Below are 15539 nucleotides of genomic sequence, written 5' to 3'. Positions count from 1 at the left end.
ACTAAGTTCTCCAAACTAGAATGTAGTTTTATAAATGCATTAGCCCACTGTAACCGGTTTTTATTCATTGCTGTAGTTTCAAATGTGACCACTTCAAACATTCGGAGGTGTTTGCAGTATCTACTGTAAAAGGAAATAACTGCATGAAAATGTTGGAAAAACAGTCTGTCATCTGTAAATGTGTGAAACTTGAACAGATATCTCGAATCACTGTGCCAGGTTACAACTTGAATCCTGTGGCTCAGCGTTCCTTGAACCTGAGTGTTGATATGTAGGTTGAGCTCAAGTACGGAGCATGTCGTCACGTGATTCCACTGTTTACTTCCAGAGACTACGCTACAACCAAACTACATTTGTCTCTCGCTGGTTCCCACCCACCATCGACACAAACATGTAATCTCGCAAAATTAGTGCAAGATAGTGTTGTCAATCAATAGATTCCGCCGATCCCTTGGGTAGCAAGTTTGTAAGTGAAAGTAAACTATTCGGATTGTTATTTGTAGCCTACAGTACTTTAAAGTATGTCGAAGTTGTGTCTGAAATATTATTTTGTTCTTGTGATAATTTATGAAGGTGTATTGTTCACATTAGTGTAATGTTACCTTGCTAGATACAACTATAATATTTACAAAACGGCTGTCAATTTATTGCAAACTATTGCTAACCAGCTAGCGAGTTAGCTAACTTTCTTTAAAAGACTAGGAAAACAACTTAACGTTGGCAGTGTGTTGATAGTGGCAATGAGGATTTTACCCTGCTAGTCGGCTACGAATTGAAAATACTGTTTTATTTTAAATCGTTATTAGTGGAAGGCAGATAAGCAGTATTGTGGTTGTCAGAGAAGGATACAGATGTAAACAGTCCTAGACTGAGAGGAAAGGAATGGACAGGAGACCGAGAGAGATGTTGCGGAATATGCGAGCCTGTACGAGATTCTTTTGTCCCTGACTGTGTGTGATTGTCTGATTCAGCAGGCTACATGACCCTGTGACCCAGCTGTCAGAGAGTCCGCCAGACCATGGCTACAGTGGGCGAAAGCCAGCTTCAAAGGATTATCAGAGATCTGCATGGTAGGTTAGCAGAGTGTGTGCATTTGTGTCTGTGGGTGTGTGCCTTTGTGCGTGTTAGTACAACAAAACATGAGGGTCTGTGTGAATGCATCAGAAAAGAGATCATTGTCTTGCTGATAGACAGAACCAGCGCACATCAAACCGGCCACACGCTTTGAAATTCAACCCAAAAGGAGTATATTTTCTTCCGCACGTTCTGATTTTGGCCTATGAGGAGAACGTGTTGGATTTAGCCCTGGCTCTTGGTCTGGGCCACAGAGCGTTGTGTCTGGTACAGAGATCAGCATGCAGCAGGGCAGAGAGAGGGAGCTAATATGGGTGCGCCGATCTAAGACATCCTTCCACTTTTTGCGGTGGATAAGAGGCAAGTAAGATGTGCAGGATAGAAACTCCATGAGAAGGGACAACATAGGTTTAGAGATAGGAGCAGAAGAAGGTTTGGACATTTGAGATGTTTAGCTTTTACGTGTTTTATGTCTCGTTTTAATTAGTGGTAAGTGTAGTATGTGTGTGTGTGTCTTCTAAAGGTGTGCCTGTACTGTAGGCTAATGAGTTTTAGTAATTGCATGTCTGTGCTCTCTTCAACACCAGAGAGGAAACTATAAGACAAAATGGTGACATATTATGGAAACAGGGTGATGCCAGGACCTATATAAAGTGTCTTTCAGGTTGAGTAAACATTCAAGCTGGAAGTACTATTTTCACGTCAGGTTTTACTTATTTGTCTGCCTGTGTTTGTACGTGTTTGCGGCCGGGCTTTCATCGCTGTATTTGCCAGTATCCCTCTCTGAGACCTTTTCTCTCTCAGATGCAGTTACAGAGCTCACCAAAGAGTACAGGGAGAATGGGGAGCCTATCACAGACGACAGTTCCAACCTGCATAAATTATCCTATAAACTGGAGTACCTGTTACAGGTAAAAAACAGTGTTCACACAATATTTATTCACATACAGTATGTACCTCAATCTTCACAAATTTTGTCTGATGAGGGGGTGGGGGGTTGGGGTGGTGGTGGGGGGGAATACCATATTATAAAATAAAAAGTGCAAGAAATCCATGGCTAACAATTTGTCAGTATTCAACAAAGCGTTTGTCTCAATATCTGTGTCCATTTCATTTAGTTTGACCAAAAAGAAAAGACAACATTTATGGGCACAAGGAAAGACTACTGGGAATACTTCAGCGAATGCCTGGCCAAGATCAAAGGAGCCAACGATGGAATTCGCTTCGTTAAATCCATCCCAGAGGTATACAGACCAATGCTTTTAAAATGTCATCTTTTGTTATCCTTTAAGGTCATTCATATGGATCACATATCATTAATCACAGAAAACTGTTTTAAAGTATTAGTTATCAGACACAATCAGTTGTGGCCCATTGGTGTGAAGCACTCAACTGCACTGACATGCTATAAAGTAATACAACATGTATAGAGTACAGCATGATGCTAATATATTTACATTTAGTCATTTAGCAGACGCACTTATCCAGAGCGACTTACAGTAAAGTACAGGGACATTCCCCCGAGGCAAGTAGGGTGAAGTGTCGTACCCAAAGACACAACATAATTTTGCACGGCCAGTAATCGAACTGGCAACCTTCTGATTACCAGCCCGATTCCCTAACCGCTCAGCCACCTGACTCATATGATTGCTAATCAGTGATCCTGCTCTTTGATCAGATGCTAATGAAACAGACACTGCCACCCTCACGGTCAGGATAATTACCCGACATGCAATCAGTGCCATGTCTCCACCTCAACAGCTTCCCACCAAATTATCATTAATAGGGAGGATATCATTGTTATATTACAGGGTATTCATTAGTAGATGCCGAAGGTGTTACCTGATCCAAATACAGGTACTTTAATATTTGCATCCGGGCACTTGGTGGAAAAAATTTGTTCTGATATCAAATTCAAAAGATCCATTATTACAAAGATGGAAGAAAAAAAGGGTTTAAAAGTGTTTACTCATATCTCATATAATTTCCTGTGTCTGTAACAGTTAATTGTGTGTATAATTGACACAGCCGTTCTTTCTCCTTCAGCTGAAGACCTCTCTGGGTAAAGGCAGGGCCTTCATTCGCTACTCCCTGGTCCACCAGCGCTTGGCTGACACTCTGCAACAGTGTCTGATGAACCAGAGGGTCACAAGGTGAATCTCAACCCAACACTGCATTTACCGTACACAGGCCGGCTCTTTCCAGCACCAGGGGAAGTACTTCATGTAGCGTACAGTAGGTTCTATTCAGAGTGTTTGGTTTTGGTCCGTAACTACGCCCCAGGTTCCTACCATATCCTCCCTGGCTATTGTGAAAAGCTTTCATTCCCCTCTCCCCGCTGCAGTTTCACTTCCATCCTTTTGCCTCTCTGTTCCCCACCTAGCGTACTGGAAACAAAGTAGCTGTAATCATGCATTGTGTTTGTGTTGTACTGTGCATAGAAATGCGGTTGATATGTTTAAGGCAGAAGATAATCACGTGTATCTGTTTAATCTTCTAAATCAGGTGTACTCTCCCCCCTCCCCCCCTTCTCTCACTTCCTAAACCGCCCGCAGCGATTGGTTCTACGCTCGCAGCCCCTTCCTGAAACCCCACCTCAGCGTTGACATCATCAGTCACCTGTACGAGCTCAACGAGGTCCAGTTTGACGTGTCCTCCAGGGGTCATGACCTTGATTCATCCTGGCCAACTTTCGCCAGGTAGCCAATCACCTTTTCGCTGAGCTTTTTGCCAGAGGGTCAAGTGGCTGAGCGGTGAGGGAATCGGGCTGGTAATCCGAAGGTTGCCAGTTCGATTCCCGGTCATGCCAACTGACGTTGTGTCCTTGGGCAAGGCACTTCACCCTACTTGCCTCGGGGGGAATGTCCCTGTACTTACTGTAAGTCGCTCTGGATAAGAGCGTCTGCTAAATGACTAAATGTAAATGTAATGTAGATCACAAAACAAACAAGTACTTTTGTGTGGGCACATGCCACCCTTCCCAAACCGTAAACATCTTATGCACGAATGTGGTTTCAAAGTGTTTTAGAGCTTTTATAACCATTGAATTGGTAGTCGGCTGTAGGGGGAATGTCCCTGTACTTGCTGTAAGTCGCTCTGGATAAGAGCGTCTGCTAAAAAAATGACTAAATGTAAATGTAGCTCTGTCACAATGTTTACTGATTTACAGGAGAACTCTGGGCATGCCAAATTCGCCGAGTCACATGTGGAAAGCCCCTAGTCGTAGTTCCAGCATCAACAGTCTTGCCAGCACTTACTCACAGGTACTAGCACGCACGTACAGAAGAGGGACTTCTTAATCTTAACAGCCAAAGTCCTCCACTGTGTTTTCTAATAACATATTAAAAATCTAATTAAAGTCATGTTAAAATAGAACAAGAACAGAATGCGTCTCCCCCCTTGCCCCCTCTCCCCCCTACCCCCTCGCCCCCTCTCCCCTCTTGCCCCCTCGCCATCTCTCCTCAGCAGGCACACGAGTTCCCATCCAGCCCCGACTACGGGACGGGCATGCTGAGCGAGCTGAACGAGTCCCTCCCCGCCTGCGGCGCGGACGTCAGCGCCGTGGACGACCTCCGCCTGGAGCTGGACCAGTCGGAGCTGAAGCAGCGGGAGCTGCTGGAGAGGGTGCAGCAGCTGGGGGAGGAGGCGGCCGAGCTCAGGGGGGTGGTGGTGGAGCTCCAGAGGCAGCTGGACGTGTCTCTGGCCGCACAGGGGGAGCAAGCGGGCCTGCAGAGGGCGCTCAGGACCCTGGAGGGGCGCGAGGAGGCCCTCGAGAAAGAGCTGGAGGGTCTCCGGATGGCTGAGAGCGCCCGGGCGTCAGAACAGCGCCTACTTCAAGAAAAGCTGCTGGTCGCCGAGGGGAAAAACGCCGAGCTCATGGCTAAGCTTGACGGGGTGCTGGATGAGAAGGGGCAGCAGGCAGCCAGCTACTTTGACTCGGCACAGAAGATCCACGACCTCCTGGACAAGCTGAAGGAGGCGGACAAAGGGAAGATGGAGGCCGTGGCGGAGGGGGAGGAGAGGAGGAGGCATGCAGAGAGACTCGCCGAGGAGCTGAGGGGCAGGGAGGCGGCGGCGAAAGAGGCCGAAACCAAACGTGCAGCGCTGGCAGCGTCTTCAGCCGAGCAGAAAGCCAAGCTTGAGGAGCAGGCCAAGGATCAGCTCGACGCTATTGAGAATCTGCAGGGGGCGTTGTCGGTGAGGGAGAAGGAAGCCAGCAACCAGCAGCGGCAACTTCAGGACCTCCAGCGTGCTTTGGAGGAGAAGGAGAGGCTGGCCGAGGAGACCAGGAGGAGGTCAGAGGAAGAGAAAGAGGAGACGCAGAAGAGTGCAGCAGAAGTCAAGGAATCTCAGGAAAGGGAGCTCCTCTCACTGAAGAAGAAGCTGAGGAACACGGAGGCCGAGCTGGCCTCCAGCGCTGGGAGGTTCCAGGAATCGGAGGCCCAGAATCAGAGCCTGACCGCGGAGAGGGAACGCCTCAGCGGCAGCCTCTCTGAGGCGGAGGCCGGCCACAGGGATCAGGCCAAGAAAACCGAGGACTACAAGACCCAGTGCACCAACCTGATGGAGCTCAACGGGAAGCTGCTGAGCGCGGCGAAGAGGAACGAGGAGCTGAAGAAGGAGCTGGCGGAGAACCGCGCGGCGCTGGAGGCGGAGGTGGCCGCCCTGCGGGCCTCGGACAAGCAGCTGCGAAGCCAGTTGGACGACGCCAAGGTCACGGTGGACGAGAAGGAGAGGAGGCTGCGCGAGGAGAACCGCGCCCTGGACGAGAGCCTTCAGAGGGCCGCCATGACCGCCGGGGTCTCCGACAAGAACGCCAAGCGCCTGGAGCAGGAGAACGTCAGCCTGAGGGAGGAGCAGGCCACGGTGAAAGCGGCGCTGGGCTCCATGCAGGAAGAACTGAGGGCCATCCACGGGCAGATCGGGGAGCTGGAAAAGAGCTTGGGGGTCTCGCGGAGGAGCGAGGCGGGTCTCCAGGAGCGTCTCAGGGACAGGGAGGCCCAGTTGGAGAACAAGAAGAAGGAATGCGTGGAGCTCCAGGCCCGGATGGAGGACCTGGAGGCCAGAGAGAGAGAGCTGGAGAAGGCCAAAGCCCAGGCAGAGGACACCTGTGCCAGGCAGACGGAGCTGATCCAGAGGGTGACCTCACAGACGCAAGCTGTGGAGAAGGCCCAGCTGGAGAGGAGCTCTGCCCAGGCGAAGGAAAGCCAAGAGGCGGCTTCTAGGCTGACGCTGGCAGAGAGCCAGCTGGAGGTGAACGTCAAGGAGGTCTCCAGGCTCCAGGGGGAGGTTCTGGACCTGAGGGTGCAGCTGCAGAAGTCCGGGGAGGAGAGGGTGAAGATCCAGGCTCAGCTGGAGGTGACCGAGTCCCAGAGGGACGAGCTGAGGACCCTAACGGAGCAGCTCAAAGTCCAGACGGAGGCACTCAACCAGGAGCACGTGGCCGAACTGCTCCAGTGCCGAGAGCGAGAGGAGGCGCTGGCCAAGGAGCACGACAAGGACAAGGCCACTCACGCCGAGCTGGCTGTCGCGGAGGCTTCCGGCAGGGAACAGCTGGCGACTCTGAAGGCCCAGAACGAGAGGCTGGAGCTGGAGAGCACCGAGACCAGGGAGGGGCTCCACCGGGCGAACACCGAGATGGCCGAGCTGGGGATGACGATCTGCAGACTGACGGCGGAGAAGGAGGAGGCCAGGGAACATTGGGAAGGCGGGGCGACCGAGATGGAGATGCTGAAGGAGAAGATGACCAGGGAGGGGGAGCGAATCGAGGCTTGCCTGGCCGCCCTGCGGCAGGAGAACCTCAGCCTCCACGAGGAGCTGAGACAGACGGAGAACCTTCCGGCAACCATGCTGGAGTTGCAGGAGAAGCTGGAGAAGGCCGAGGGTCAGGTGAAGATGCTCGAGGACTCCGGCCGTGAGGAGATGGAGGCCGTGAAGTTCCAGATGAGTTCGGATAGCATGAATTCTCAGAACCAAATCAAGGTGAGTTGGATCGCTTCTTCTTCACAAGGCTGTTTTCCCCGGGGCTTAATCACTCAGCACTGAATCAGCATGACACCTCTTCACTCTGCTCCTCCACCAAAACCCATCATCATTTCACGTTATTTTCTCTCTCCATCAAGAATGTAAATGAGGAGCTGAGAAATGCAAGAGCACAGCTGCAAACAGAGAAGCAGAGGGTGTCGAGTCTGGAGGCCAAGGTGTCCGAGTTAGAGGTCTGTATCTTCATCATCTATCCATCTAGATATCTTCACCGTGTTGTCAGTGACTGTGTTCACGACGGGTTCGAAACAAACTGGGACACTCAGACAGCTGTCGAGGGAGAAAGCATGGGGGTTTCATTACAGGAAGGAGGACAGAAAGTAGCACACAGGTGTGTGTGGGGGATGAATGAATATCATGTCGATAAGCGTTTTGTTTCCACAAACGTAATCACAAAGAGCAGGGTGATTATGATTTGATTCTGTCCGACAGATGATGTGAAACAGGAAGTGGTTTGCTTTACTGGAACACTTGTTTACCAGTTTAACTATAAACCCTCTGTAGGCTTCCAACATATCAGTTCACTGTCTGATACAGTGGTACAGAAACAAGGAAGTTGAATCAGAGGAACGTTCTAATTAAGCCGACCTTTGCATATGTTGTTTTCCAACACAATGTTTGTTCTGTTTTTTTGACGAAGAGTATAAATGTGGAGAACTTCCGTCTCATCGGAGAGAAAGATTCTCATGCCTCGCAGTCAGAAGCTTCGCTTCGCCATTGCGACGAGGAGATCCAGAGACTGAAAGACTCTGTTGCTAGGTAAGGTCCTGAGGCCCCCGTCCAATCAGAAACGAGTAAACGAGATTAAACAAAGATTAAGTGCCACAAATAAAAATGGATAAAATAAATGATCAGACATTTCCTGCTTCTACATTAGGGGGGTTCAATCCTGGTCCTCAGGGGCCTCTCTCCTGTATGTTTTCGATGTTTCACACCTGATTCAAATTAATGGTTGTTATCAAGCTCTGTGGAAGCCTGATAACCATTCATTTGAATCAGGTGTGCTTATTGGAATTCAGTTCCAAACTAAAATCAACTTGATGAATTATGCTATTATGTTCAACAATACAACATCAAATGACATGATTAAGACTCTGTTTTTAATGCCATTATTCAAGTTCAGCAATTCAAATGATCCAAATTCAGTTTCTTGTGACACATTTCTGCCCATGCAGCAGCAGTCTAGGTGTGTCTTTCTCACGTGTTAATAATTCTGTCTTTTAATGTCTTTTGCGACATTATTCCTGTCAGCACGGAGGTGGTTCTGTCGGATGTCCAGAAGGTCCGCGACGAGCTGCAGCTGAAACTGGAGCGGGCTGAGGCCTCGAACCAGAACCAGAACCTCACAATGGCCGCCGAGATCGATGACCTCTGCAGAACCAAAAGCTACCTGGAGGAGCGGCTCATTGAGCTGATCAAGTATGCGCTCGTTCCTCCGCTGACCCTCCTCTCTCAAGGAAGATGAGAGAAACCGATAAACATCTTACAGACTAGATATTTCTTTTTACAAAATGTTTTATTCACATTAAGTCTAGTTGCCTGAAGATTTCTGGAAGCAGAAAATCTTGTAGGCAGTGCAGATACCGGCTATGACAGGCAGCCCTTAAAAAAAACTGTTAAATGACAGACGTGAGGCTTTTGAGTTTCAGCTCAGATTTTGTTTTTATTGCAACAGTCGGAGAAAAAGGTGACAGACAGCCAGGGCTAGGAGATATGGTGATCGAGGCAGCAGCATGGTGCAGAAAAGCAAATAGCAGAAAAAAGTGGTTGGAAAAAATGAGATAGGTAATAGGAAAGATGGAAATGATCTACTTTCTGCTTACCAGGCATGTGTGTGGTATGTGACATGAATACATGTCTCTGCGGTTTGATTCACTAAGCCTTCATCCCCGGTCGGGGAGCAGATATTCCCTGAATCCGCCTGCTCCCCTGAAGTGCCCCCAATAGTTTTGTTTGTGTCTTTTTGCTTACTCGCTTCATTTACTCCCATAATTTGGGCGTTCCATCTCTCATCTGCAAGATTATCTTCAGCCTCCGTAAATGAAAACAGCGGGGTGGAGAAAATATCGAGTGTAACTGAATAAGGATAAACAACTTAGGAATGTGCATTTTCCTCCATTACTCATAAATGTACAGATATGATTCGCAGAACCCTTGCTTGAGCCTAATCGAGCAGAATAGCTGTGCTCGAAAAGTATGAATAATGTACCCCTGGACTGACATATCCTCGCTGATATCAACAGACTTACATGCTGTGTATAAAACACCGTATACGCGACTGCAAATTGCTCTGTGCGCGTTTCTCATGTCACACCTTCGTGTAGGTCCGTGGTCAACATTGTGTGTGTGTCTGTCTGTGTGTGTGTCTGTCTGTGTGTGTGTCTGTGTGTGTGTGTCTGTCTGTCTGTCTGTGTGTGTGTGTGTGTCTGTGTGTCTGTGTGTGTGTGTCTGTGTGTGTGTCTGTGTGTGTGTGTGTGTGTGTCTTTGGCAGGGATAAAGACGCTCTGTGGCAGAAGTCAGACGCTCTGGAGTTCGAACAGAAGCAGCGTGCAGAGGAACGCTGGTGGCTGGTGGACAAGGAGGCCACTCACTGCCTGGGCTGCCAGGGCCACTTCACCTGGTGGCTACGGAGACACCACTGCAGGTGGGCTCTGGCTTCGGGGGGGGGGGGGGGGAGCTGTGGGGCCCCTGGAGGCCTACGGCTCTGTAAAACACACCTGTGTGATGGTACTGTACAAGGCCGATGATGGCATGTAGTGGCGAATCTTTGACGAAGCATGTGGATTTTATTTACACAGTTCACAAACTGCAATGTACATTTACATTACATTTAGCAGACGCTCTTATCCAGAGCGACTTACAGTAAGTACAGGGACATTCCCCCAGAGGCAAGTAGGTGAAGTGCCTTGCCCAAGGACACAACGTCATTTCGCAGCCGGGAATCGAACCGGCAACCTACTGATTAATACCCCGATTCCCTAACCGCTCAGCCACCTGACTCCAGACTGACTGTAACGCAGATACAGTCATGTGTATATTATTGTGATATGTTATCGGGTATCTTACCTCATGTAGGCTTTCTGAAATGTAGTGCAGGCCGATGTCGTCTGCTCACCCTCGCCTGTGCTCTGTCCGCGCAGACTCTGCGGCCGCATCTTCTGCTACTACTGCAGCAACAACTTTGTGACGACCAAGCACAGTGGGAAGAAGGAACGCTGTTGTAGGGAGTGTTACACGCAGCACAGCGCCGTGGTGGAGAGGTTCACCCAGGCTGAGCTGAGCCCCTCGGAAACCCAGCCCCCTCCCCTCGAGGCCGGGCCTCAGCCCCACCCCCAACCAGCCCCCTACAAACCCACCCCCAGGGTCACAGGTATGATATATGCATGGATCAACAAACACGCATCAGAACTGGATCTGTGGACACGTATGCATGTTTGTTTGTTTGTTTGTATGGCGCAAATATACAGTCCCCAGTTTTTTGTCGATGCATTTACACAGCAACACACGCACACACACGCACGCCATCACTCTTTTCAATGGACACAAACGCAGGAAGGCTCTTTCAAAGCTGGGAAGTGGTTTTCAGTGAAATGGGGAACCAATCACAAACCCTGAGAGGATATTCGTGGAGTCAGGTGGCTGAGCGGTGAGGGAGTCGGGCTAGTAATCTGAAGGTTGCCAGTTCAATTCCCGGTCATGCAAACTGACGTTGTGTCCTTGGGCAAGGCACTTCACCCTACTTGCCTCGGGGGGAATGTCCCTGTACTTACTGTAAGTCGCTCTGGATAAGAGTGTCTGCTAAATGACTAAATGTAAATGTATTCGGATCTTCCTGCGGAATGAGGACAGAAACGTCTGCCATTCTTTGGAAGTACCTTATATTCTGACTAAATGAAAAGTCAACTTCCAGCTTTGCTTGTCCCCCAGATGACAGTTGGTTTTCACAGCAAGAAATAAAAAACATAGATACTAGACTATAAAATACAAAAGCTTACATATAGGGTACATCAAAGGACTCCCCAACTACAGTGCTCCCAAGTTGACCTTCCAATCATGCAGTTACATATGAAAGAAAAGTGTGTGTGGTCATGGTGATCATCACAGCTCAACCTTGTGAATTCCAGTTCTGCTTTTTCTGCTTTTACTATAAATTGAAAATGAAAACGGCACAAAATCCAAACTTGCCAGCTGTGGCCTAGTTTTGAAAGAGCGTTTCAGTTCAATATGATTGGCCTGGAGTATACATATGTACAGTACATCTCAAACCTCATGTTCCTAGCCCGCTTGCTGCAGGCATAACCTTGTGTTTGTTGTGCAGTGTCGGACCCTAAGTCCGATGATGGGGTGTATGACATCATCACGGAGGAGGACGTAAATGGGATCTATGACAGCGATACCATGTCCCAAACTACAGGGGGTTCCCTGGAGGGGGAACAGGAAGCAAAGCCCCCAGGAGCGTTGGACATGTAAGTGAAACACACCTGCACACACACACACACCTGCACACACACACCTGCACACACACACTGTAATTACAGTGAATCTCTTAAGTGCTCATTTGACTGTAATGTATTGAGCAAAAGCATTTCATTCATATTCATTTTTACTCGACCAATCACGCCACTTCGTACAGAATTCCATTCGTCCAGCCAAAAAGCTAGCTAGTGGGCAAGGGTTACAATCCCTGCTCTTACAACGAACAGAGGGAAAAAGCACACAGTCATTTCTGGTGGCATTCACACTGGTAGGGTTGTACTGTAGTTAAAAGTCATTATCGCGGCGCTGAGCCTACTAGGTGATCCCTGGGGAACGTAATAACTGTGAATGCCACTGGAGGTGAGAAATGCCTCTGCAATCTCTGCACGCTTTTTTTACGCTTTTCGATATTATAATCTCACACTTATACCACTCCAGGGTAGATCTCAACCAGTATTTCTGCCTCAAATTATATTTAAAACGATCACATATTTTTGGAATAACACCATTATATTCTCCGATAAGTATTGCTAGATGAAGACTTATTCTTATATCACATTATTAGATATAGTGTACATAAAAGTGATTTTAGAGATCGTATGTTCTCATTTTACAGAGGCACAGGAGACTTGACCCCTGATGACCCGGAAGAAAATGTCCCCACGGTGCAGGATGCAGAGATTAACCTTCTCAAATGTGGGGAACTAACGTGAGTGAACATGTGCATTTTAGTCGCTTTTTTGTTTGTTTTCCCATCGAAAGCAACTCAAAGTGAACCCACTGTCCCAGTTATTGTCAGCAAAGCCTTTTATGAGATTAAACGACAGCAGTCACAGTCCTAGATCAACCACACATGAATATACTGTACGTGACGTGACGGTTACTGTAAGAGCTGGGCGACACGTTTAGGCCCCCGTGAACGCAAGACCGTCTTGACACCCATACTGTCTAAGCCTGTTAAACGGCTCCGCTGTGTGTGACGCCTGGCTGTGCCCGCAGGCTGGTCGTCCCCCTCGGCCTCACCGACGTGTCTCAGTTTGGCGACGGCTCCCGGGAGCTCTTCGTCAAGTCCAGTTGCTACAGCGTCGTAGCCATCGCCGTGGACAACCCCGGCCCCACCATCAAGTGGGTGTTCTCGTCCGAACCCAAGAGCATCTCCTTCAGCGTGGTGTACCGCGACACTGCCGACTCCCAGGTGGAGCAGTCCAAGGTAGGCTCAGATGGCTGAGCGGTTAGGGAATCAGGCTACTAATCAGAAGGTTGCCGGTTCGATTCCCCAGCCATGACAAATGACGTTGTGTCCTTGGGCAAGGCACTTCACCCTACTTGCCTCGGGGGGAATGTCCCTGTACTTACTGTAAGTCGCTCTGGATAAGAGCGTCTGCTAAATGACTAAATGTAAATGTAAATTTTAGGCTCACCCCAGGCCAAAATGTAAATGAGAGAACAGCGCCCTCTGGGAAGGTCAAATGTCAGTTTTTCTTTCTTTCCTTTACGTTCCGTTTAGAATTTTAAGCTTTATTCGCCAGCTGAGCTCAACCCTATATTTTGAGAGAATAATGTCACCTGTAAGGATAGAGGTCGTTTTTTTTCCTCAAAGTCACAAGGGGGTAAAAACGGGGATGCTTCAGTAAGCAAGATTACATTTACGTCTGATTGAATCAAGACCATAGAACAGTGCTCTTTAATCCTGGTCCTCGGGGCACACTGTCCTGGAAGTTTTCCATGTTTTTCCCTGCTCCAGCACACCTGGTTCTAATGAACGGTCGTTATAAAGCTCTGCTATGACGTCAAAGAATTCATGACATCATTTTTATTTATTTCACACGCACAAACCCAAAACACACAAAGGAATTATAAATAGACGGTGTGAGGGGGTGTTAGAATCCTGTAAATGCTGATATGAATCCTTTTTTCTCAGGTGCTGATTCCTCTGACCCGGTGTAATTCCCACAAAGAGACCATCCAAGGCCAGCTGAAAGTCAGGAATCCCGGACTGTACACCCTCATCTTTGATAACTCCTTCTCTCGGTAACTCACAACTGGACACGCTTGCTTCTAACCATCACCACTCCAAACCTGATAAAAGAAAAAAGCTCTTTGATGTATTGATTTTGGTTCTTTTATGCCTCGTGTTTTCATACTTTCATCCTCACAGGTTCATCTCTAAGAAAGTGCTGTACCACTTAACCGTCGAGGAGCCAGTGATCTACGACGGGAGTGATTTTCCATGAATCTGGTTTGCAATTTCTGACTCTGATACAGGGTAGATTTTAGAGGGATGAACACAGGGGAGATAAGGAAAACGAAAATGGAGCTTTTACATTTTGTTATTTTTAATGTCCAACCTTCAGTGCTTAGTGGGCCATGCTCCCAAGTATTTTTTATTTTTTTTGCCATCTTGTGTTCTTTCATGCTGTGGAGTGTGTTTGTGGTTTGACCCTAACCTCCCGCCCAGTTGAACTGTTCACAGATAGAGATAAAGTGTAAGGGAGTGTGGCTATGGAGATACTAATACGTTTAAAAAAACATAACCCGACAATTCAATGAGATTAACCTTTTATATGTGCATTTCAACCGTAATGCAGGCCTTTTAGAGCGGCAGGCATTCTGTGTCTAAGGAAATCTTTGAAGTCTGCTCGCTTTGTGGAGCTTAGGAGTTGTAAGGATCTGTTTTTGTGACACTTCCTTATTTCATGGTTCAGATAAATATTTTACATCTGTATTATAAAAGTAGAAGTTTGGAAGCCTTCCGATTTTGTCAAAAGCTGATCCAAATGACTGTGATGTGAAAGACAATGGTTATTCTGTGATATATATATATTTTTTCCATACTTTAATTATAACTGACAATCTGTTCATGTTTTAGGTGATACTGTTTGAATGTCAGCTAATACTATGTATATTAGTTACCTTTAAACTCAAATGAACATACTGACAACAGTTCCTGGTAACACTAACAGTCAATGGGTCTGGGACTCCAACTATCACTCATTATTTTCTTGTTTCGGATGTAGGTGCAAGATGATGCCATCTTCAAGTAACATACTATATATTTCAATATACCATTGAAAACACATATGCAATATACCTATTTATGCATGAGATTTACTTTTGTCTAAGGAATTTGTTGACGTTGATGTCCTCTGTTGGTCTTTGGTTTAGGAAGATGTTCCTAGATGGTTTTATTTTGTTTTAGATTTATTAACACTATTCTTCAAGTCGACATTGCATAGTAGTATCTGTGCATAGGAACACGGAACTGGTATGTGATCGTGTAGTTATACACGTTATTATTAAGTGGAACACGGTACAGGGCTGTGCGTGCGTGATGTCCAGGGAGGAAATACCAGCATGGTAACTGCAAATTGAGGTTTTGTTTTGTGTGTTTAAAGCCGCAGTTTTAGATTTACGTTTTCCTCCTCACCAGGATCCAATTATGTTTTAATTTTGTGTGTTGCATGTTTTTCTGTTTGTTTATGTTAATACTATCTCACACAAGTCGTTATCGTGATGACGTGGCGGATATCTCTAATGAAACAAGGGCTACACTCTAGTGCGTTTTACGAGAACTTTTTATATTTCTCAAACATTTCGTACTTTCTTACCCAGAATGGTCTAAAATGGTGCAATTTGTATACAACGCCTCATATTTTCTCTACAGACGTGCACTTTCAGATGATTTAAAATAAAGCGAATTGTATTTTACATTGACAAACTGATTTTCCGTCTTTTTATGAACAGCAGTGTTACAAAGATGTGCTTGTGACAAAGCAGGAGATGTGACATAAATCGTCAGTGCTTGGCTACAATTTCGTCTTTGAAATCTGCAGACACCTTTGTTTATTTTTCTCTTAGCTTTGTGATATGCTACAAAAGCAGGGGAGTTGGAGTAGGCAGGAGATAATTTGCTCTATTCAAACTGGTTGAATGAGTGATTTTCACCA

At 47.2% G+C, this 15539-nt stretch overlaps 1 protein-coding gene across 1 annotated transcript; it reads left to right on the top strand.

Annotated features, from left to right (window-relative positions):
- The first annotated feature begins 462 nt into the window (after positions 1-462).
- Positions 463-15301, top strand: fyco1a (FYVE and coiled-coil domain autophagy adaptor 1a). Its single transcript, XM_067230533.1, has 18 exons — positions 463-519; positions 972-1070; positions 1879-1985; positions 2193-2318; positions 3121-3227; positions 3630-3773; positions 4244-4337; positions 4540-7056; positions 7197-7289; positions 7757-7875; positions 8368-8535; positions 9608-9760; positions 10257-10486; positions 11435-11582; positions 12209-12301; positions 12592-12802; positions 13514-13623; positions 13751-15301. Exons 2-18 carry the CDS (start codon positions 1019-1021, stop codon positions 13824-13826), a joined length of 4548 nt encoding a protein of 1515 aa, XP_067086634.1. The 5' UTR covers positions 463-519; positions 972-1018; the 3' UTR covers positions 13827-15301.
- The last annotated feature ends 238 nt before the right edge of the window (positions 15302-15539 follow it).

The sequence above is a fragment of the Osmerus mordax genome, chromosome 27 (assembly GCF_038355195.1).
Source record: "Osmerus mordax isolate fOsmMor3 chromosome 27, fOsmMor3.pri, whole genome shotgun sequence".
NCBI classification, from domain to species: Eukaryota; Metazoa; Chordata; class Actinopteri; order Osmeriformes; family Osmeridae; genus Osmerus; species Osmerus mordax.
Note: the sequence above shows the minus strand (reverse complement) of the source record. Positions and strands in the feature narration are given on the sequence as shown.